This window comes from Lacerta agilis, chromosome 12, assembly GCF_009819535.1.
Source record: "Lacerta agilis isolate rLacAgi1 chromosome 12, rLacAgi1.pri, whole genome shotgun sequence".
Classification (NCBI taxonomy): domain Eukaryota; kingdom Metazoa; phylum Chordata; class Lepidosauria; order Squamata; family Lacertidae; genus Lacerta; species Lacerta agilis.
In genome coordinates this window covers 45,963,804-45,986,709 of record NC_046323.1, presented here as the reverse complement: position 1 = coordinate 45,986,709, position 22,906 = coordinate 45,963,804, and the positions used below count along the sequence as shown (strand labels likewise).

At 44.3% G+C, this 22,906-nt stretch overlaps 1 protein-coding gene across 1 annotated transcript in view; it reads left to right on the top strand.

The window, feature by feature from the left end:
• The first annotated feature begins 21,046 nt into the window (after nucleotides 1–21,046).
• DPP6 (dipeptidyl peptidase like 6) overlaps nucleotides 21,047–22,906 on the top strand; it is a 358,183-nt gene continuing 356,323 nt past the window's right edge. The window contains exon 1 of the mRNA XM_033164933.1: nucleotides 21,047–21,344. Within this exon, the coding sequence (XP_033020824.1) occupies nucleotides 21,105–21,344 (240 nt within the window). The 5' untranslated portion in view covers nucleotides 21,047–21,104. The remainder of the gene's footprint in view (nucleotides 21,345–22,906) is intronic.

Here is a 22,906-nt window from a genome sequence, read left to right as displayed (position 1 = left end):
TGATACCCGCTGTTAGTCATGCCCAGGGCAGACCTATTGAAATCAGTGGATTTCAGAATATCCACCTCTGAGTTCTGCAAACTGATATGTCTTCGCTCGGAGCAATTACAGTATATGACAGTTTATCGGTTAAGCATTTACCATTTCTCTTCAGGACCCTGGACAGCACATAGCACACTTTTGTCCTGGTTTTAGTTTTGCTCAGATATTAACTGTAGTGGCATGAAAAAAAAATGTTCTCAGCAAATCCCCTGTGCTCTTTTGGGCAAGCTGAGGCTTTGCCTTTGTGCAGGTGATAGTATGTGCAAAAATACATAGATATAGCTCAAGGTCTAATTATAATTAGCTAAAGTAAAAAAGGCACATCCTAGAAAGCCAGTCCTGCTGACCTGAAATCAAACCTGAAATCGAAATAAAATTTAAATGGCTGTGGAAGATGCTGAAATGTAGGGCTTTTGAATTAAAGGCGAGGAAATTCCATAGTTGCCCAGCTGTGGAAGCTACAACAGATGACCATTGGAGCCATCTTTTTATATATAAATGTGCTGCAGGTCAGCTTCACCACTTCCTTGTTCCCTGCAGTGCATAACCCCATTCAATGGGTTTGTGACTAGAATCTATTCTAGGGGTGGCACCCATGAGGTCTTCCGCTAGCACCCACAAAGCCTGAGCACCCCCACTGCCCCTTTGGTAATGAAGTGGGCCGGGGTTGCTTTTCTTTCTCTTGAAAAGTGTGTTAAGAGCTGAAGGAGGAAACTGGAAGAGTGCTGCTCTTTTCCACTTCCTCTCTCACCTTGATGTGCTTTTCAAGGCTCAGCTAAATTCTATGGACCCTCTTTTTACCCTGAACCCTTGGGAAAGCAAAGTTGCTATATTCACCCTTTCTGCCCCTTGGGCGGTAGGTCTCATCTGTGGGAGGAGAAGGAGAAAGGAATAGAGGGGAGGCGGAGCACAGGCAACTTGCTCAACAGTTCAGATGTGCCCATTGGCCTGAAAGGATTGGTGGCCCCCTTGGTCTAGTTTAGACCTTGGGTCCAGCTGCATGCAAAGGGGAGTCAGTTGTACAGGGCTAACTACATGGCACAGCCAGGAAGGAGCACAGGAAGGGCAGTAAGGACTGCCACCCCTAACTTCCCTTTCCACTTCAGTCACTCATCCATTCTCTACATGACCTAACTTGACATTAGGATGATATTTTTTAGCAATGTCCTCTTGGATTTTTGACGATCATGGTGGCATGAGAATTGTTGTTTTCCTTTGTTTCCCCTTTTGCTTCATTTTTTGCCTTGCTAGATAAATGGTTCTGTGTTATACACTGAGACATTGGATGAAAAATAGTTTAATACCAACGTTTTAAAGATAAACTATGACTACAGTGTTATTATTCCCACCATTGGTGATTTAATACTTTAGGCCCATGTGGGAGGTCTGGATTTTGTTGTTGTTGTTGATCATGCTTCTTTTCCTTTAAACGAGTTGTTAAAAATATAATTAAACTTCATATCTGAGCATTAATTATGGATGGGGAAGTTAGGGGATTAGCAAAGGGCAGCCTATCATGTTTATGAATTATAAATGTCTTACAAATTAGAGCCTGAAAGCAATGAAAATGCTGATAAGTAATAAAAAGGGAAAATATTATTTCCTTTCTAAGATTAGCTCATGTAATTTTTTCTCCCCACCCCCTGAGTGGTACTGCTTGAGAAATGTCCCAGTTTTTAGTCTGGTTTCAAGTATCTGTTTCCACCATCAAATAAACACATTTTAGTTTGGGTTCAAATGCCAACTCTCCTCTGGAGTCATCCGGTGCTCCTTGACAGGGCTTACTTCACTTTGCTTCAGTTCACTAATCTGTAAAATGGGAAAAGGTTTAGAGTGCACGACTCACTAAAATGTTTTAGGAATAACTGGAACTTACCATGTTTGAAGTTAAGGAATGTGTACCTGACAAACTCCTGGCATTTCATGCAGAAGAGCTCATCATGAGGTGTGATACTGGAACCCTTGGGCAACCTTTGCAGCCAATAGAGGGAAGGGATAACAAAACGTAACAGGGATAGGGAACCTGTGGACTGCCAGACATTGTTGGACTTCAACTCCCATCAGCACCAGCCCCCATGGCCATTGGGGATGATGGGAGTTGGACTCCAGCAACCTCTAGAGGGTCACAAGTTCCCCATCCTGGCATTAGAAGAAGAATAGAAGAATAAATACATTTTATGCTTTCATAGCATTATGACTTCATACTCCAGGAATAGAGGAGGCCTCTTTTCTACAAATGAGAATAGCAAAGAGCAATACAACACTTCAGATTCATGTTTATAGCTGTGTTCGCTAACCACATCGGTTATCTTAAGCAAGATTTGGTGCCCTCCGTACTTTCAAATTCACAGTGGCTTAAGTAGAAGTTATGCCATGCACTGTGCTGAAAATGTGCAGTGAATTTATCAACTAATTTGGCCTTCTGCATTTTGATTTCCAAAACAGCTTGGCAACTAACAATAAATGTGCAGTCAAGGGCAGCTAGTAATGTATAGCTCCATAGATTCAAATTCCTACTTAGCCATTAAACTCATTGTGTGATCTTGGCAGAGTGAGATAAAATAAATACACACACTAAATAAATAAATACTCATCGTAGTCATGTAGAGTAAAACTCTGGTGGCTACTGCATGCATAGAGGGTTCCATAGAAAGCTGCAAGCTAGTTGATGTAGCCTTCAGTGATCTACAGAAATATATCTACACAACAAATTTTGTACTAGTTTTATTCCTCTTCAAGTGTGCTGGCATGGATCCCCACAGATAATCTCAGGAATTATAATTCGGTGAGGGTGCTGAGAATTCTCTGTTGGGGAACTAGCCTTCCTTGCAGATGCACAATTCAAAGAGTTATCTGCTTAGAGTGACTGGTATGGAATCTGTAGCGTGAATATGCATTTCGTTTCTCCAGACAACAATTAAGATCAAAAGAAGTGATCAAATCCTTAAATGTCAGTCACCATAAAGAAGGCAAGGATGCTTTTCAGCACAAGTGCATCATCAGTGGGCAAGCTATTTAATGTGCTGACATTAGATTGATCTTCGTCGCATTAGGAGACCAGAATAATGATTCCATTTACTTTTTAAACGATAGGAGCACTGAAACTTTAAGAGCTAACAAATGCTAAAAATGCTTATCACTAATGCCTTCCACTACTTAACTGATCATCCTTGTGCGAGTGTCCATTTATTTTTATAGTACCTTTTGCGATTTAAACTATATGTTTCTGGCATTGAGATGGCATGAATAGTGAAGAGTTTTTTTAAAAAAAACAACCCTTCAAATTTTGAAACAGAGTTCTCTCCCCCCCCCCCCATTTTTGTGTACACTCCTGTGTCTTTGAAATATTTCTAGGCTGCGTTTTTTAATGAAATCTTTTGAAGTCATTTACAAAAGGAGCAAACCAATAAGAAAATAAGATAAACCAGCAGGCTGATAAAATGGACATGGGATGCAATAAGTAAGAGTCATCAAAAGACCTTAATAAACGACAACAGAGGAGAGTAGTTTGAGTGGCAATAAAACAGTTAATAAAAGCTACTGTTGTTTTTGTTTTTGTTAAACCTATTGTCTTTCCTATGTGAGATGCAATAAAACATAACCATAATTACAAGGATAAATAGCCAAAGCAAATTAATCAGCTGTGTGAGTTGGCTTAATAGCAGAGGATGCATCATGTTTTATTATAACGACCTTTTATGTAATCAGTTCTGTTTATGACATTGCTTGGGATCATTTGTTAATTGTGTCTCCTGTTTGATTCTTAAAGTTTTATCTGGATGTATTGTGTTAAATCTTGATTCACTGAAATAGGTAATGCATCTCTCAGGTGATTTTGCTAGCCTCTCTTCCCATCCATTTGTTTTTCTAGGGGAGAAGTAGGACGTGTAATAATAACAGCAGCAGTGTGTAACTGATTAAAGACAGATGCAAAACACCTAGCTGAGGACAATGAAGTAAAGGTGGAAGAACACTGAGAAAACAGTGTTATTTTAAACCCTTACCTTCACCTCTCAGTCACGTTACCTGCCACTGCTGCAGGCAATCTCCTCTTGTTTTCCCATCTTGTCCTCTTTAACATTCTTTTATTTCTTGAGAATGCAATGTTAGTTGGTTTATTATACTTTATTTTGCTTCAGGAAATGCAAATTAATATTTGCATTCTGAGGATGGAGATGATCTGTTTCCCTGATGCTTGCAGAGTGCTCACCCTGAGAGAACACGGAATGTTCTTTTGAAAAGCAAGAAAGGCATAGAGGGCTAGTGGCTTAGCAACGGGAATAAGTCAAGTGAGAAGGTTGACGTTGGAGCTGCTCACTTTCCTCCTGTCCTTCTTTCCTGAATTCCATCCTCTTTCAAACAAGTCCTAAGCAAGGGCTGAACGAGCTCATGAATTTGAAGAAGCCAAAATGTGAGGCATGACTTATCTGCTGTCGTGAACAAAGCAACAAAGCGTGGTTCTCACCTTTGAACATGACCAATGAGTCCTTGCTTTGCACATTATTGGGGAGTGAGACACTCAGCTAACTTGTGCTATTGCTATACTGCTTTATATTCAGGCATTTTGTGTGAGAGGGGGATTTTTTTTATCTCCTGTCCCCATGTGGGACTTGCAATATGGGTTCAAGGCTCCTACTGGGGCACAGAACTTGACATAGGGAGAATTTTAGTTTCACATTTTGGAAAGGTGGATAGAAGAATCTTGCTGTATTCTATTTCTCATGCACATACTGCCCCACTCTCTCCTTGGCCTACGTTCCATTAGATTTCAAATTTACAGGTAGGGCCCTGGAACAAAATGTTGCTGCATGGGGTGCTTATGCATTTTGTTCCCTTCTCCATCCCAGTTTTCCACTCTACTCTGTAACAGCTCAGACTAGGCATGATTGGTCCTTATTGAAGTCTTGTTGCATTTTGTGGGGAGTCAGGGGGGAATATGAACACACTGGTGCCCAATCCCAGCTACATTAATTTCTTAGATTTCTTCATTGATTTCTATAGGCAGTGGTTACTGCCATCCCTCAGAAAACAGCTTTGCAGTGTGGAAAAGGAATAATAATAATAATAATAATAATAATAATAATAATAATAATAATTTATTTGTACCCCGCCCATCTGGCTGGGTCCTCTCAGCCACTCTGGGCGGCCTCCAACAGATATTAAAATACATTAAAATATCACAGGTTTAAAACTTCCCTAAACAGGGCTGCCTTCAGGTATTTTCTGAATGTCAGGACCCAGGTGGCGCTGTGGATTAAACCACAGAGCCTAGGGCTTGCTGATCAGAAGGTCGGCAGTTCGAATCCCTGCCACGGGGTGAGCTCCCGTTGCTCGGTCCCAGCTCCTGCCCACCTAGCAGTTCGAAAGCACATCAAAGTGCAAGTAGATAAATAGGGACCGCTCCAGCGGGAAGGTAAACGGTGTTTCCGTGCGCTGCTCTGGTTCGCCAGAAGCGGCTTTGTCATGCTGGCCACATGACCCGGAAGCTGTCTGCGGACAAACGCCGGCTCCCTCGGCCTATAGAGCGAGATGAGCGCCGCAACCCCAGAGTCGGACACGACTGGACCTGATGGTCAGGAGTCCCTTTACCTTTACCTTTAAACAGGGCTGCCTTCAGGTATTTTCTGAATGTCAGGTAGTTATTTATCTCTTTGACCTCTGATGAGAGGACGTTCCACAGGGCGGGCGCCACTACCGAGAAGGCCCTCTGCCTGGTTCCCTGTAGCTTTGCTTCTCACAGTGAGGGAACCACCAGAAGGCCCTCGGCGCTGGATCTCAGTGTCCGGGCTGAGGAAATGACCTATTAGACACCAGTGTGGTTCTCTCTGCACTTTTAAATCTATGTGTCTCTTCCTCCATTCTCCTTTTCCATCCTCTTTTCACAAGCCCCTTCCATCTGGGTTACAGTTTTTCCCTCTCTGTAGTCAGCATTGTGGACACTGAAAATGCTTATTCCTTGCCCGTCTGGTTTTTTCTTTGTGGGGCAGGCAGGGCTTAGGGTTTGCTTCATATAAAATTTTGCACTTCTAGAAAAGGAAGACATTCTCCTGGATTTCCTAATACCTCTTCCTTGTCTTTGACTGTTGTGTTTTTGACTACATAAGGCACAGTTCTCAAACAACTGAATCAGAATTGGAATAGAATAGATTCAAGGTGGTCATGTTTGCATAGATAAAATGAAAATTATTGTGCTTTAGTAAAAATGGAATGCTTCCAATAAAGGGATCTTCTGTCACAATCCTCAGAAAGGCAACTGCCCCCAGAACCCTGAAGAACCAGCTTCAGAACTTGCTTAGATATAGTCTAGGTGCACCATTAGTCTTGGTTGAACAAACCCCAATTCCCCCTTTAATGCAAATCGTCTTAAGAATCTCCTAGCACATTCAAAGTCATCTCTGGAACTTATCCTGTAATATATTTTAATAAGATCATCACTCCATCAGGTTTGGGGAACCTTTGGCCCTCCAGATGTTGCTGAGCTACAATTCCCATCAGCCCCAGAAAGGATGGCCAGTAGCCATGGATTATGGGAGCTGCTTTGGGTGCTTTCTCCTCCCCCTTAGTGTAGTTTGTACATCTTCCCTGTTTCTGTGCAAAGATAGATGCACTAAGCAGTATGGAAGATAACCGAGACAATATAGCCAGTGTTCACTTACCCTGTCACCATAGCTTCTGCAAAACTGTTGCCTTTTGTGCTTATACTTCATACTTTGTGCCATTTATTTATACCTATCCATAGGGGCTCATGCTGTGGGTTTTTCTTGCTTCTGGCAGGCACTATTCAGATGTCCCATTGCCACAGAATTGCTGCCAGCAAAAAAAGACTGCAATAGCAAACATTTTGCTTTGTGGGGATTCAGAGGAAATGCTTGCGTGCAGCCTGAGTTTGAATTTGTGATCAGCTACTGCAGATCTTGCGACAATGCCCCTCCGTTTTTGGGAGAATCCTGAAAATCCCCCCTTTACTCAAAATGACAATGCACAGACAGCCCAGCTAGCAAGAAATGCCTCCTGATTTAAATTCTTCTTACCTGAACCTGCCTCGTTCAGAACGTTTGTTTGCTGAGAGCATTTTTCATTCTAAATGTTAGGGGCATAAATTGATTGAGTTAACTACTGCAGTGCAATTCTGCATGGAAAGAAAGGTAGAAAAGAACATCTTTGCGTTCAAATTTAGGAACTACAGGAGCACCCTCCAGTGGTGATGCTAATCTGTATGTACAGGTTTCAGTAGTACGTTTTAGAGGGGTGAAAATAAGATTTTTTAAATTTATGCATACTGACCTTAAATACTTGTGTTCTCTTTTTTTAATGTTTATTTGAAAGAGAGGGACCAAAGCTCAGTGGTAAAACAGATGCTTTACGTGCAAGAATTTAAGCTTTACACCCAGCTTCAGTCCCCTAGAATTTTTAATTAAACAGATCTCAAGTAGCAGGTGATGGGAGATATTTCTGCCTGAGACTTTGGAGCTGCTTTGGAGAGCAGGCAAAGCTGGCAAAACCACCCAAGATGAACCAACATTGTGCTAAGGCAGCTTCCCATGAAAGTAACTGTTGTGGAGCCTGGGACATTTTTCATGTGAAGCCTGTAATTAGAAATTGCTGGTTGTGGGGTTGCAGACCTAAGGCTGAAATCTTCAACACACTTAATAATAATCATAATCATCATCATAATATTTATTTATACATACATACATACCCCACCCATCTGGCTGGGTTTCCTCAGCCACTCTGGGCGGCTTCCAACAAAATATTAAAATACAATGGTCTGTTAAACATTAAAAGCTTCCCTAAACAGGGCTGCCTTCAGATGTCTTCTAAAAGTCTGGTAGTTGTTTTTCTCTTTGACATCTGGTAGGAGGAGGACATTCCACAGGGCGGGTGCCACTTCCGAGAAGGCCCTCTGCCTGGTTCCCTGTAACTTGGCTTCACAGTGAAGGAACCGCCAGAAGGCCCTCAGCACTGGACCTCAGTGTCCGGGCAGAACGATGGGGGTGGAGACGTTCCTTCGGGTATATTGGGCCAAAGCAGTTTAGGGCTTTAAAGGTCAGCACCAGCACTTTCAATTGTGCTCGGAAACGTACTGGGAGCCAATGAAGGTCTTTCAGGACTGGTGTTATGTGGTCTCAGTGGCCACTCCCAGTCACCAGTCTAGCTGCCGCATTCTGGATTAGTTGTAGTTTCTGGGTCACCTTCAAAGGTAGCCCCACATAGAGCGCATTGCAGTAATCCAAGCAAGAGATAACTAGAGCATGCACCACTCTGGCGAGACAGTCCATGGGCAGGTAGGGTCTCAGCTTGCATACCAGATGGAGCTGGTAAACAGCTGCCCTGGACACAAAATTGACCTGCACCTCCATGGACAGCTGTGAGTTGGTCCATTGGTCCATCTAGCTATGCACTGTCTTTGATGACAGGCAACAGCTCTTCAGCATTACAGACATCCCTACCTGGTGATGCTGGGGATTGAACCTGGGACTCCTTGAATAATTATGCATAGGATTTCACTGCAGGTGCAATACAGGAGAGTATGCATCCCACCACTTTTGTGCAGGGATGAAATGTGGTACTGACTACAGTACCTGTCCCTATGAGAAGTCAAGCTAGAAAGGTGTTTATTCTTTCTTTTCTTTTTTAAAAAAAGCAAGTTATCTAACCCTAATGAGTTTGAAGATAGGTTTGACTGTTTATGGGCAGGATCTCAGAAACCAAACTGGTGACTGGATTAGACTTTATGTTGGCCTGATGGGTGGGGTTCCCTGAATATCTTCACCCTCTAGATAACTAGCAAAAACAGAACAGAGTAAGCAGACTTGGTTAGTTTGCATAATTTGTGTGTTGCAGAATTCAACTGTTTCTTGCTGCGGAATTTACCGGTAGGTTCCCTCGTGGATGAGTTTTAAGTGGGACAAGGCAAGAGGGGAGAATAGCACAGAGCTGTAACTGTGCCTTTAGTGAAACAGATCTGCAATTTTTGTTCTTTTCAGTTAGCTGTTCCATCAAACTTCAGCAGTGCTGCACCATGTTGTGATGCCGTGGTGAGTTCAAAAGAAAAGAATTCAAAAGTGGTTTAGGTAACAGACTTCAAGGGTACCCAAAGCAAATGATAGAAAGACGGAAGCCTTAAATGGTTTACTCCCTTTACTTATACAAAACTGTAATTCTGGTTTTCTTAAAAAGACCTCATGTTCTACTTCATAAACAGCAAATATGTATGTATGAAATACTTGCGTTCCCTCCATACCTGCCATGATCCACCTAATGTTTTCTGCTGTGCCTTCAAGGACAGAAAATTTGTCGTCAGTGACACATAAATTCTAGACTACATTCTGAAGGACATATTCTTTTAGTATCAATTAATCAATGTATAATAAACATCACTGTCTACTTTTCTGCCCAGCACCCAGAGTAGAATCACTCTGCTGGTCTATAACCATAAACATCTTGCAAAAGTAAAATGAGGCTCATTTCCCCATTTATCACTCCAATTATGTGAACAACAGGGTAGATACAATGTGCTGGGAGAGTTAAATCATTTTATGAATGAAAGCAGTGTGATGGAGAATATGTTTGTGTAGGCTTTGGTTACTTCTCCCTCCCTGGCTTCTCTTCGCTGTAGTAGTACTGATGCTTAACAAGCTGTGTTGTGAGGGCTAACTGATGTTTGCTACTATGAAGGGCAAGTTTTTCTGCCACCCTCCAAGAATGCCAAGGTATGGACATTTGGTCCTGACATCCTCAGTTGAAGAAACTTTTTTTTGTAAATCACTGCTATGATTTAGCGTAGTATATCTTTGCATATAGCGAGTATATCTTTGCATAGCCACCAGAATAATAAATTCAAAGTTTAGGAAGAGCTTTTTATCCACATTACCTGACATTTTCAGGTATTTTGATATTCTCTCATTAGATGTGTCAAGTTCTCTCTGTCTCTAAAATGAAAAGAAAAGAAAAGAAAAGAAAGGAAAAGAAAAGAAAGACTTCTTCCGAGAAGTTGAGAGTCCAGTTCAAATTACAGTGCAAATCCATGGTCCTGGATATACCACTACATTGAAATGGTCCTTAGATCACTTCCAGAAAATGCACAAATTCAGACTTCAGAGAGCTTCTCAGGGCACTTATTAAGAATTCCTGTCTGGACTATATGGATTTAACATATAGAAAGAATAATTAAGAAAGTGTTTTTGGCAGCTTTGAGAAATTGTTTTCAGAATGTAAGTGGGGAGACAGTGTCTAAGGCATATAACATCGTTCCCCAACCTGGTGCCTTCCAGATGTTTTGGATTACAGCTTCCACCAGCCCTATGGTCAGTGATGCTTAGAGTTGTAGTTCAACAATACCTTGAGGGCATCAGGTTGGAGAAAGCTACTGTGCATTTTTTTAAAAAAGACATTGAGGGTTTTTCAGTGTTAGATGAATCAATGAAGTTTGGCTACAGGATTAAGGATAATGAACTTTGCTGTGAGCAACAATAAAAGTGAAGGTGACATGGGATATGGGCGAGGGTGACATTTGATGATTCATGTACTGCTTTGGCCACAGAGAACAAAGTTGTGCAAAAATGTTCTGACATGTGTAATTTCCGATATCCAGTAAAGCAAAATAACTGCTACACAGGCTGAATCTAAAGGGTAAACAACTATTTCAGCAACGTGTTTCAATATTGCTTTGAACTTTCCTGTAGTATTCCAGTATGTTCGAGGAAGTTAGTCTCTGAGCTTAATGTGTTCAGAGGACTCTCATATGTTAGAGGCCTCTCCCAGGTATAGTCATACCTTGGAAGTCGAACGGAATCTGTTCTGGAAGTCCGTTCGACTTCCAAAACATTTGAAAACCAAAGCATGGATTCTGATTGACTGCAGGAAGCTCCTGCAACCAATCAGAAGCCGCAGAAGCCCTGTCAGATATTCAGCTTCCAAAAATAGTTCAAAAACCAAAACACTCACTTCCGGGTTTCAATCGTTTGGGATCCGATTTGTTCAGGAGCCAAGGCGTTTGAGATCCAAGGTACAACGCTACTTGGAATAAAGAGGAGCCTCAGGCATGAAACAAAAGTTGTATTGTGGTTAGATTTCCACGATAGTAGGTTGAAGATGGTCCTTCAGCGATTCCAAGAAGACATGTATGTAGCATCCAATATATATTGAGCTGAATCATATCAGCCACATGCTGGGGGTATCTGGAAGTGAATGCAGAGTGCACGTTTTCTAACACAAGGTCTCACAGTCAGTAGTTAGTGTGTGAAGATGGCAGAAGTTTTTTCTTTGTGGATGCGGTGGAAACAGACTATCAGGCTCTTATGAGCTAAACCTTTCCACCATGCTGCCTGCCAATCACAGCATCCATTGTTGCATACTTATACCCAATGTCCTATTGTGCTGAAGACTGTAAACCCAGAGGGTATGCATTAGGGTAGCTTAGAAGCCTAGGTTCCAGCTTCAGGTCTTTAAAGTCCCTAGTCAAAGTCTGAGGCATCCTAACAAGGCACTGCTGCAATATTCTGTTATCCTAGCTTGCTCGGATGTGCAGGTGTTGGTAGTCTATGCTAACTGAAGTTTTAAAGATGTTCCTATATAGAAGAAAAAGGACACATCGGCAGTGAACACTTCAAAAGCAGGAACGATAGGTGCCAGGAGAGAGAGAGAGTGGCAGAGACAGAGAAAGAAATGTAGCCTTTGGGCAACTGATTGGACTGAGTGATCCATCTTCTCTACCAGTTATCCTGTGATCTATACTCTTGATTCTGCCATATCCCATTTCCACATAGCAGGGCTGAGTGGGTAGGAAATGACTTACTCTTGGCTACCTTAGCACGTTGGCCCTTCCATTAGGGTTTCCCTCCCCCCCCCCAAAAAAAAGCATGGTTTGTTTCAGATACAATTCTAAAGACAAGAGGACATTGCTTGTGTGAAACCAGGGATGTTTTTGGGGGAGCAGATCTTCCGGAATGCACCAGCCCCTTACCTGGTGGAAATCCAATATGTGGAATATCGCAGACTCCTCACAGCAGCAAGGTTAAACGTCCTGGAAACAGCGGTCTTGTTGGGAAGATACAAGGGAGTCCCATATGCTCTGAGAGTCTGTCCCTGTGCCTTGGGAAAGGTTGAATCAACCGAACACATTCTCCTGACCTGCCCATTTTATGTTGCCCTTAGACAGAAACTGATAGCTCCACTCTTAGGCCACCTTAGCCTGGTAGATGGAGAATGTCAGGTTTCGTTTTTGCTGAATAATTTTACTGGCACCACAACTTTTGAGGTGGCCAAATTTCTTTTTTTGGCCCTTAAACAGCGTAAGGCCAAAATCGATGGTATCGATATGGGTTTTTATGTATAATTTACTTTTAGTGTATGTTCTAGTGTAAACCCCTCTGAGTTGTCTCAGGTTTTAAAATTTGTATGGATGATTGTGTTCTGACTGACGGTCGAATAAATTGTTATTGATATTGATACAATTCTAAGAAGTAACTGACAGCCTCCACACCATTAATCAAATGGTTTTGACTCACCAATGGTACCATGTTCAGCAGGACTAGTAGTATTGACAAATGGGCTAATGGATGAAAGGTGAAGGTGTTAAAATTATTTTCCTGGTGGCTGGAAAAGCTTGCTAGTATTTAAAGGGGCAATTTGGAGCAGCTTGTGGGCCATTTGGGAGTACATTCCTGTTGCCCCAATTTTGTGCATGATAGAGTTATGCCATCAATACTGAGGCATATGAATTTTATTAGATTGCGAATTTAGTACATGTGTTTCCCCTGCAAAAAAAGAAGGGGGGGGGGAGAAAGCTCTTTACTAAATCAGAATGATGAAAACAGGAAGCACATTTGGATCCATCCAGCTGCTTAGTTAGATGAATTCAATCTGTTCCCTCTGATATTAATTTTTATGTAATAAACAAGGCGACACCTCATTGCCAAGTTCAGAATTAGATAGAGGCATAAATTGCCCAGAAAGAGAACGCACAAAGCTTTCTATTTTGTTTTCTATGCTTGTAGTTAGTCACTGTGTAAAATAATCATGGAAATTGGAGAGGGAATTCTGGTGGGTTTTATTTTCCTATCTGTTATTTTTGGCAAGCCTTGTACAAAAGTGAGGGGTGAGTTTGCATTTAATTTTGCAGTCAGTCTGTAGGGTTGGGATGTATCATTCCCCTGCTCCCATGCAGAGCCATAGCTAGGTGATCTTGCGCCCCTGGCAGAACCGTCCAGGTTGCGCCCCCTAGCCACAGACAGATTCGCTCTTTTTTCCGCCTCTCCTCCGACCTATAAATATTTATAGACATATTTATGGACATATTTTTAGTCGATTTTGCAGGGGGGGGTTGGCTCATCTGCGCCCCTTGCGGTGGCCCACTTCGCCATCCCCTAGCTATGGGCCCTGCTCCCATGTCAGTTAGATGGCATCCTAGGTTTTAAGGCTGAAATCCTAAACACACTTGTTAGTCTCTAATAAGGAATGGGAAATAATAAAAGAACAATTTAAATAAGGTGCAATGGGAGAAATTGGTGCAAATTAATACTAAGCTGGGGAAGTAATAATGGAGTGAATTTTTAGTAGCAGCAGCAGAAGAAGAAGAGTTTGGATTTGATATCCCGCTTTATTACTACCTGAAGGAGTCTCAAAGTGGCTCACATTCTCCTTTCCCTTCCTCCCCCACAACAAACACTCTGTGAGGTGAGTGGGGCTGAGAAACTTCAAAGAAGTGTGACTAGCCCAAGGTCACCCAGCAGCTGCATGTGGAGGAGCGGGGACGCGAACCCAGTTCACCAGATTACAAGTCCACCACTCGTAAGGTGCCATGGGGGAAAGGGATGGTGTGTGTGGGTGTGGGTGTGCGCGCCCCCCCCCACACACATTCATTTTTGCCTTCCTCTGGCCTTCGTCTGGCCCTCGGGATTAAAAAGGTTCCTTACCCTTGCATTAGTGTGTAAGCCTGTTTTGAGCATATTGGAACTCATTTCAGAATAAACATGAATAGGATTGCACTGTAAATTACTTTTACAGAAGGAATCCAAAGAAGGAGGGACCATTAAGTAGATGATGGATTGGGGGACCATTGAGGAAGACAGAGTGAGAGACAGACATTTATGGGGTAAAAATGCAAGGAGAAGTTGGGAGGAGAAGAAGCTCGTGTGCAATTCTTTCTGACCACAATCAGGATCTTGGATGAAAATCATTTTATGGATTGTGCCCTGCATTACATATGACCTTTCTAAAATGTAGATTTTGCATGTCAAGGACCAAAATATCTTGGCCCAGCCCTGCAGGAAACAAATGGAAGAAGCTAGTTCATATACCAGAATGTTTGCTTTATGCAACTGAAAATCCCCAAATGTTATTAATTCTGATCCAGACTTTATTGTGCATAAAATAAAGAACTTCATAACTTTGTGGAGTTTGGACTTACAGCAGTTGTACCCTCTGCAATGGTGAGGAACTGATTAAGTTGGTCCACCACTGGAGATTTGTTGATCCTGAAGGATTCCTGAGTACTCTGGGGACAAAGCAGATGATTCTGTGAAGGATCTCATCTTGTTATGGAATGGCTAATGTGGAGGGTTGGTGACACGATTGCTCCTGAGTGCACTATCCAGTGCCATGAAGCATGCAATGCTCCCTTCTATTCCAGAGAGCTATGGGCAGTGAAATAGATAGGATGGCTATCTGGTGTTGTAGATCTTGGTCCAAGGCTAACTGAGCACTGATTAGAGAGCATCATTGCACCTACCATGTGGCAAAAAGGGCAGTGAAGAAGTCCTACTTTGCTGCCTCTATTAGGCTATGTCCTCAAGTCATCCTCCATCCCAGCTTTCCTGGGCTTGTTGGAAGCAGATCCATACACCTTTTCTGGAAATACTCTGGAAAATATGTTGGAATTGCATGTGGCCCAGACCTACATTCTCTGGCCCACCCAGTAGCTGCTGCAGTTTTTAATGAGTACATGTAGGGATGTGGTTAATTTAAATGGATAAAATAAATAAATAAAGTTGCATCCCATTGATCTCAGTTGGTCTACTCTAAATCTGAGTAATTTATTTCCTTTGATTTCAGTGGATCTATTCTAAGCTTTACTAGGTTTGGATTCAGCCCTGATACGGACAAAACTATTCATGTTGCTGTTGTTTAGTTGCCTTAGTCGTGTTCGACTCTCTGTGACCCCATGAACCAGAGCACGCCTTGGAAACTCTCACTTTCTTCTCAAAACTTCTCCTTTTTCATGTCCATGGAGTTTTCTTGGCAAAATACTGGAGTGATTTGCCAGTTCCTTCTCCAGGTGGATCACATTTAGTCTAAACTCTCGGCTATGACCTGTCCGTCTTGGGTGGCCCTGCACAGCATAGCTCATAGCTTCTTGGAGTTATTCAAGCCCCTTTCATGTAGGCATAGTTTAAATAAAGCTTTAGAAATATTTATTTCCTTTTGGGAATTGTTTGATCTTCTTAATTCATATTTATTCATATTTGAAAGATGTTAGCTGAAACAAATACGATATAATAAATTTAGAGTCAGATATAATTATTCAGTAATGCTGATTTGAAGTACTTGTGTTGTTGGAGCCTGCAAATTTGACTTCTAAATTTGAGAATGATGACAAGCTAACGCAAAATTGCAATCTGAACTGAAGCATACCTTACCAGGAAGTAAGACTCATTGACTCCATTGAGACTTACTTCTGAGTAATTACATTTAGGATTGCATCACTAGTTTCCACTTTCTTTGTAGCAAAGCCAGAGTTACATCAATCTCTAGACTTACTGCTGTTTTCTTACCTTTCAGAATTTGGTTCCATTTGCGTGTCTTAGAAATACTTTCCCTTCCTCTGTGAAAGTCACTGTCAAAACTCCCATAAAACTTCACTAGTAAACCATTTATGTCTGCAATTCATTCTTCCTCTCTTCCTTTTTGACTGCGCTTATATTGATCCTTGTCTTAATGTATTCTAAACTTTTCTTAGTGATAAGACCTCATTTTCATTGGTTTATATCTTTGCCAATGTTTGATTGTATACAAAGTATAGCAGACTTGGCCTGAAATATTAACCTTGCTTACCTGGGAGTAAGTCCCACTGAATTCAACAGGACTTACTTCTGAGTAGACATAGTTAGAAGTGCTCTGTAAGAGAGCAACAAAAATGAATTGAATAAAGTATTCCGTTTGGAAAGAACTGCATTGGGTGCCTATTTGAGCAAACTTCAACACATTGGTACTTATCTTTAAAGCCCTAAAAGGCTTGGAATTCAGTTACCTGAAGCAACGCATCTTCTCAAATGAGTCGCCTTTCCCTGCCTTAAGCTTATTGGCTGACACCCTTCTCTGCATGTATTTCCTAGTGGAAGTTTGCTGTGTTGATGCCACCATGACTTTGAAATGTCTCCCTCAGGGAAGCATGATTGGCATTGTCCCTTTTTGGTGAAAATAGCAAGTTATGGCATAGAAGGTGCCAAAGGTTATTTCAAGTTCCTTTTCCACAGAGCCAGGACTATCCATATCCCTTTACTTATTTGACTTTTTAATCCCAGCTTTTTGCCAAGGAGCTTGAGGTGAGGCACATAAACTCTCCCCTTCCTCGTTTAATCCCCGCAACTACCCTGTGATGTACCTTAGGCTGAGAGGCAGCAACTGACCCCAGGTCATCCAATGAGGCTCATGGCTGAGTGGGGATCTGAACCCTGGTTTCCCGAGTGCTAGTCTGATACTCTGACCATTACAACATGCTGCCGTAAGTTATCCTATGCAACTCAGACCATACTGTGCACAACCAGTGGGGTCTGCTACTGTGCAGGAACATACCTGCTCATCAAGTAGTGGCAGATGAGCTCAGCAAATAAGCCATGCTATGCACTAGGGAGAGTCACTGGACTGCCCTCCTGTAATCTTAGTTACAGGTGGGTAGCCGTGTTGGTCTGCCATAGTCGAAACAAAATAGGAAACAAAATAGGAAATTCTTTCCAGTAGCACCTTAGAGACCAACTGAGTTTGTTCTTGGTATGAGCTTTCGTGTGCATGCACACTTCGTATCTGAAGAAGTGTGCATGCACACGAAAGCTCATACCAAGAACAAACTCAGTTGGTCTCTAAGGTGCTACTGGAAAGAATTTCCTATTTTGTTTCCTATTTTGTTTCTCCTGTAATCTTGTTCACCTGGAGAAATATTTTTGGGGTGTGTTTTTTGTGTGTGCAAGGGGTGGGGTGGTGGAGTTGCTTGCAAAAGTTCCCATTTGTCATTCAGTTGGGAGTAGATCTAGGGTTGCGGGTGGCACTGTGGTCTAAACCACTGAGCCTTGGGCTTGCCGATCAGAAGGTCAGCGGTTCAAATCCCTGCGACGGGGTGAGCTCCCGTTGCTCCGTCCCAGCTCCTGCCAACCTAGCAGTTCTAAAGTATGCCAAAAAGTGCAAGTAGATAATTAGGTACCACTCTGGTGGGAAGGTAAACGGCGTTTCCGTGCACTGCTCTGGTTTCGGTGTTCTGTTGCGCCAGAAGCGGCTTAGTCATGCTGACCCGGAAAAACAGTCTGCGGACAAACGCCGGCTCCCTCAGCCTGTAAAGCGAGATGAGCGCCGCAACCCCAGAGTTGTCTGCAACTGGAGTTAGCTGTCAGGGGTCCTTTACCTTTACCTTTACCTAGCTGGCTAGAAGTGTGTGTGCACAGCACCTGAGTTACTTGGGAAATGGAAGGCTTCACGGTTAAGTGTGAGATCTTAGCTCTGAAAATCAGCCCCCTTTAAGGCATTGCCTTCCACCTCTGACTCTTGGAAGCAGAAAATGAGTGACAGCCAAGGGTTATAATTCTATAATTGCCTCTGGCTGCATCAAACAATTCGGTCCTTGGCACTGTCTGGGAAAGGAAATCTGAGGTAGACGGGCCATTGGTCTGAATTACCATGGCAGGTCCCCTTCTCTAATCAAATGATTAAGAGGCTTCCAGCTCCAGATGAGCCTTGCATTTTCAGTACAGTGTGGAATGAAGCATAGATCTGTAGAATAAGAAAGAACCTCTTGGATTTAGGTGCAGTAGAAAATAAGGAAGACTGCAGTTGTAGCCATGGCTCTGCCTTCCACTTCGTTTGTTTTACTAAAAAGATCATTGTGTTCAAAGGCACACGTAGAGGCTAATTAGAGTTGCAGGTAAAATAAGGAGAGCTGCAAGCTTTAATTCTCAGATTATTGACTTAATATGGCCTTTAAGCCAAGAGTTTTTTGAGTGTAGGGCTGACTTGCATTGATAGGTGACCCCATGAACAGTGCTTTTCCCATTGCTGCTGCAGTATTGTCCCTCCATTTATAGGTGGAAATTTGTTTTTCTGGGATCGAGTGCCTTCTTTAAGAAAGTTCAGGGTTAGAGTGAGGAGTGAGCCCTGTGCTTCTACACAAAAACGCAGCAATATTTTATTCACTGGAAAAAAATGGCTTCATAATGGTACAGTACATGTTTTCTTTATAGTGCTTGCTTTTCAAATATATCTTTGTGGGCTTGAATCTGCTGCCCCTTGCAAATTTCAGGTCGCTTGGTAAAAGTGAGGTGCTGGCCCTCTTCAGCCAAAATGTTTTTGGTTTTTTTTTAAATGAAGGGTATGACAAGAATTCCTCACCAGTGTGTAGCCTGTTCAAGGCACAGCCATGAATCAATCTCATGGGCCAGTGGACTGTGGAAACTTGCAGTGGTTTATGTTTAGGTGTCAGTCTGTGCACCTTGTGATGGGATGCCTGACTTAATACTTCTGAGAGTCACAAGTTGACTTTCTAGCTTTCTTTTAATTAAATGTCAAGACCTGAGCTCTGAAGATCAAAATGATTGTTCCTTTCTTTCAACTTCAGAAAGCAGGACTGCAGGGGCCCCTCCTGAGGGGCTGGTACTCCGTTTCCATCTAAATGTTATGGCTTCCATCACCAGCTTTGAAGGAAGCAGCAAAACCAGCAGTTTGCGGGGAAGGGGCGGGGGGATCGTTGGGATGCAAAGAGGGAAAACGCTCCGTCATTAAGCAGCTTGTTTTGAGGAAGGAATTTTGCAGTGACGAGCAAATAAAATGTAAGAGGCTTACAACAACTGATATTATTGACTCAGAATCATAGAGCTGGACGTTCTTTTTATTTGCAAAGGAAGACTTTTTTATTCTATCGGTCAGATTTTATTCTAAGACAATAATTTTCTAGCGTCTCTCTGTGTGAGAGAGAGCATGAGAGAGAATCACACTTGCGCACTCTGTAAACAGGAAAGACGTTCGTATCCAAGGGGCCAACTTAATTTTCACGTTCCTTACAAACAACGACGTATGCAGGAGGCGCCAAGCAGAATGAAGGTCGAAGCTTGTGTGTGTAACTGATATCTCGGGCTGTTTTCCTTCTCTCCGTGGCTCCTGACTCTTAAAACAATAAAATAAAGATCATAAGCATCTGTTGCTATGGAAACCCAGCAGCCAGACTGGGGGAAGGCTTAGGAATGGGCGCCCTTTTTCTCTCTAAGTAACCTCGTTAGCTGCCCATCGCAGGACCAGTCGCGCCCCCAGTGCCCTGCGCGTCCCCCGCTTCATTAGCCCCGAGAGACCATCCCTTAAGTAGCCTACTAGGTGCCCTGCTTGCTGCTGCACAAAGCCATAGTCTCTCTCTTCAGCGGCTAAACTGCAGCCGCGCAGAAAAAGAGAGCAGAGCCTCTTAATCTGTTCTACCCGCCGCCGCTGCCAGCACGCAGCACCCTCGCGGGTCCCAGTATCCCCAGCGGCGGGCTCTGGGCTGGAGGTTCCTCCGTCTCGCATTTTGTTTATTCCAGAGGATTACTCCTGGAGAAACATTTCCTTTTGTTTCCACAGGGGGGCGCTGAAGCACGTTTTAATGCAGCAAAATGAATTAAGTGCGAAATATTACGAGACACTTTGGTTGATTAAACAAGCGAGTTGTTGGGGGGGGGGAAGAAGCGGGGGGGGAGAGGAAAATTGGGGGGGGGAGGAGAGAGAAGAGAGGATGAGGAGGAAAGCCGCTCTGGAAAATCCCTGATGCCCCCAAGGACCGGTTCCGCGTCTTGGAGGGAAGGGACCCGGTTAATTCCCTCTTGCCGGAGATCAAAAGACAGGCATTAGACACCGAAAAGAAGCTGCGGGCGTTGGGTTGTGGCTCTGCCTCCCCTCCCCTGTGTTGCCTTTTTAGCCCCCCGACCCACCCCCTTCAAGCCCTGCTTGGCCATCAGCTCCCCACCTTACCCCTTCGCTTCTGGTTCCCTTTTCAAGTTCTCCAAGGGGCAGGAGACTCGAGCCCCCTTCCCCAGGAAAGCCTTACAGAGAAAGCAGCAGCAGCAGCAGCAGCAGCAGCGACCCCCTCCCTCCTTCCCGCCTTGGTGCGCGCCTCGGATTCCTCTTCCTTCTCCAGGGCGAGCAGTGTGCTCGCAAGGAGGTCTCTCCCCTCCTGGTGTTTCCATCGCCCCCCCCCCACCCGGCCTCTGATCGCGCGCACAACACCCTCGCCACCCCACCCCCCACCCGCCGCCACTTTCGCCTCTCGGACGCGGCCGGCATGAGACCTCGCAGGCGGCTGCTCCATCGCCTCCGGGCGAGCCAGCCAAGCCCCCTTTCCCTCCACACCCCCGTCTAATTCCGCTCCGGCTCCGCCATCTGGGGACATCTTTTTTTCCTTCTCTCTCTCTCTTCCTTTTAGAGGAGGGGGTGTGGAAGCAGGATCTCTTCAGGATTGTACAGCGTTCCTCAAGCTGGGGCTCCCCGGCGTGTGTATATGTGTGTTTTGGGTTATTCCATCAACTCTTCTCTCACCCCCCCCCCCACCCACCCCGCCTGGGTTTTCTCCTAATGCTGTTGAAGGAAGAGGGAGCGCGAGGGAGGGAGCGCGCGCTTCGCCAGCTCCACTGATCTGTTATTGAGGAGGGCTTGACTCGACGTGGTAGAAGGCGATCCGAGGCTAGGGGGAAAAGAGAGCGAGGCGGCGCAGGCTCCAAATCTGCCGGCGAGCCGATTACAAACAGCCTCTCCTTATATGTGTGGATAGTAATAATAGTAATTAATTAAAAGAGAGACAGAGAGAGAATACCTCCCCCTCTCCGTCCTGGATTGACTGAATGGCTTCCTTGTACCAGAGATTCGGCGGGAAGATCAACACCTCCAGATCTTTCCCGGTGACTCCCGAGGCGAGTCACCTGCTGGGTCCCCAATGCGCCGAAGAGGACAGTTCCGCGGCGGCGGCGGCCGCTGCCAACGCAGCCGGCGGAGATGGGAAAGCGTCGCGTCCATTGCAACAAGACAACCCCCGACCCCGCTTCCAATACCAGGCGAGGAGGAGTGACTGCGAGGAAGAAGATGTAAGCCAGCCCCCTGCCTACCTGGGTTGGGTGACGCTCGGTGGATGCGGGTTCGGGGTTGCTGCTGCTGCTGCTGCTGCTGCTCCTCATCCTTTTTTTGTGTGGAATGGTGTCCTATTTTCCTTTTGTCTGGGTCGCTGGTGTCTGGGTCGCGTTGTGATGCCTGCTCCCCCCCCCTCACCCGGGTGTTTTGTTTTGGTTCATCCCCTCCATATGGGATTCTAGCCGCGGAGGTGATGTGCGCGCAGCCTCTGGGGCTGCCCGAGTGGCCGTGCGCGGGGGGCGCATTCCAGCACCCGCCACAGGTAGCGCGGGAGCTCGTGGGTCTTTAGGAGCGGAGTCCTTAGTTCCCTCGATGGACGTGTGTGTGTGAGTGTGTGTGTGTGAGAGAGAGATCTTTCCCCGTCTTCTGAACCTACTTTCTGCTGCCAGCCACCACTCTTGCGCTTCTTTTGTCTAAAAAAAATAAGAAACCCTGTGGGTTTTGATTACGTTGTGCACCTCAGAAAGGGAACTCCGCTCTCTCTTTCGGCAATGAAGATATGGTGGAGACCAATCGCCCCATTGATCTGAATTGGCCGTAAACTTCCGTTGGGGGGGGGGAGAGGGGGAAGGCAGTCCCACTGCACTCAGCAGCAGCAGCACAGAGTCCGGGCTGTTTCCTAACAAACTGCCCTGACTCTTGTAGGTTGTTAGGAAATTCTCCAGTTCTTCCGGTGATAACTTTTTCTAGCACTTTGTCGAAGCCTCCAGGTTCTCTTCCTCCGCCCTTTTCTGCTTTAAAAGCAGCAACTGCCAAGAAACAAAGTCAACTGGAAGGCTATATTAAGCTCCAAAGAGGTGCTCTGAAGTGTAAATTGGAGCAAACACGTTTCCCTTCCTCTTCCTCTCTCTCCCCACCCTCCGGCCCACCATCCCCTCTTCCCTGCTGATGGGAGCAGAGATTTCAAAGAGTTTGTATTTGCATATTGCCTTAGTAACGAGTGACTCATCCAGGGCACTTGCTTGGCTGCTTGGGGTTGATGATGGCGCGAACGGGGAGGGGAAAAAAAAAGTTAAAATCGTTTTGGATTGATACTTATTTGTGAAGAAGAGAATTAGACTGGTTGTGCACCATCGCCACCGTTAGCCTGTAGCGATGCCCTTAGGTTTCTCCTATTCAGATACAGCTCCATGGTAGTGTGTGTGTTTGTGCATGTTAAATAAATGTGTAACTTAAAAGTTTTTTTAGGGGGTGGGTGGCGCCGCACCATAATAACTCTTAGCGTCTGAGGTTGTTTCGCTGCATCCGAGAAGAATACGCATTTCTAAGCATTGTTTCATCTGAAGTTTCCATTTAGAGCTGCAGCTGTGCTCAGCCTTTAATTATAGAAGTCACTAGTAATTATCACAAACTGGTGATTGCCTGGAACTTGGTGGGGGCAGGAGAAAAACAATTCCTTTCGGCTTCATTCACTTAAGATCCCCGTGGAGAGAGAGACTGCCAAGGAAAGTCGTAGGATTTTCTTTTGTGCCTGTTTATTTCCTGACTGAGAACGCGTTTTGTGGGAGGTGGCTCGAGG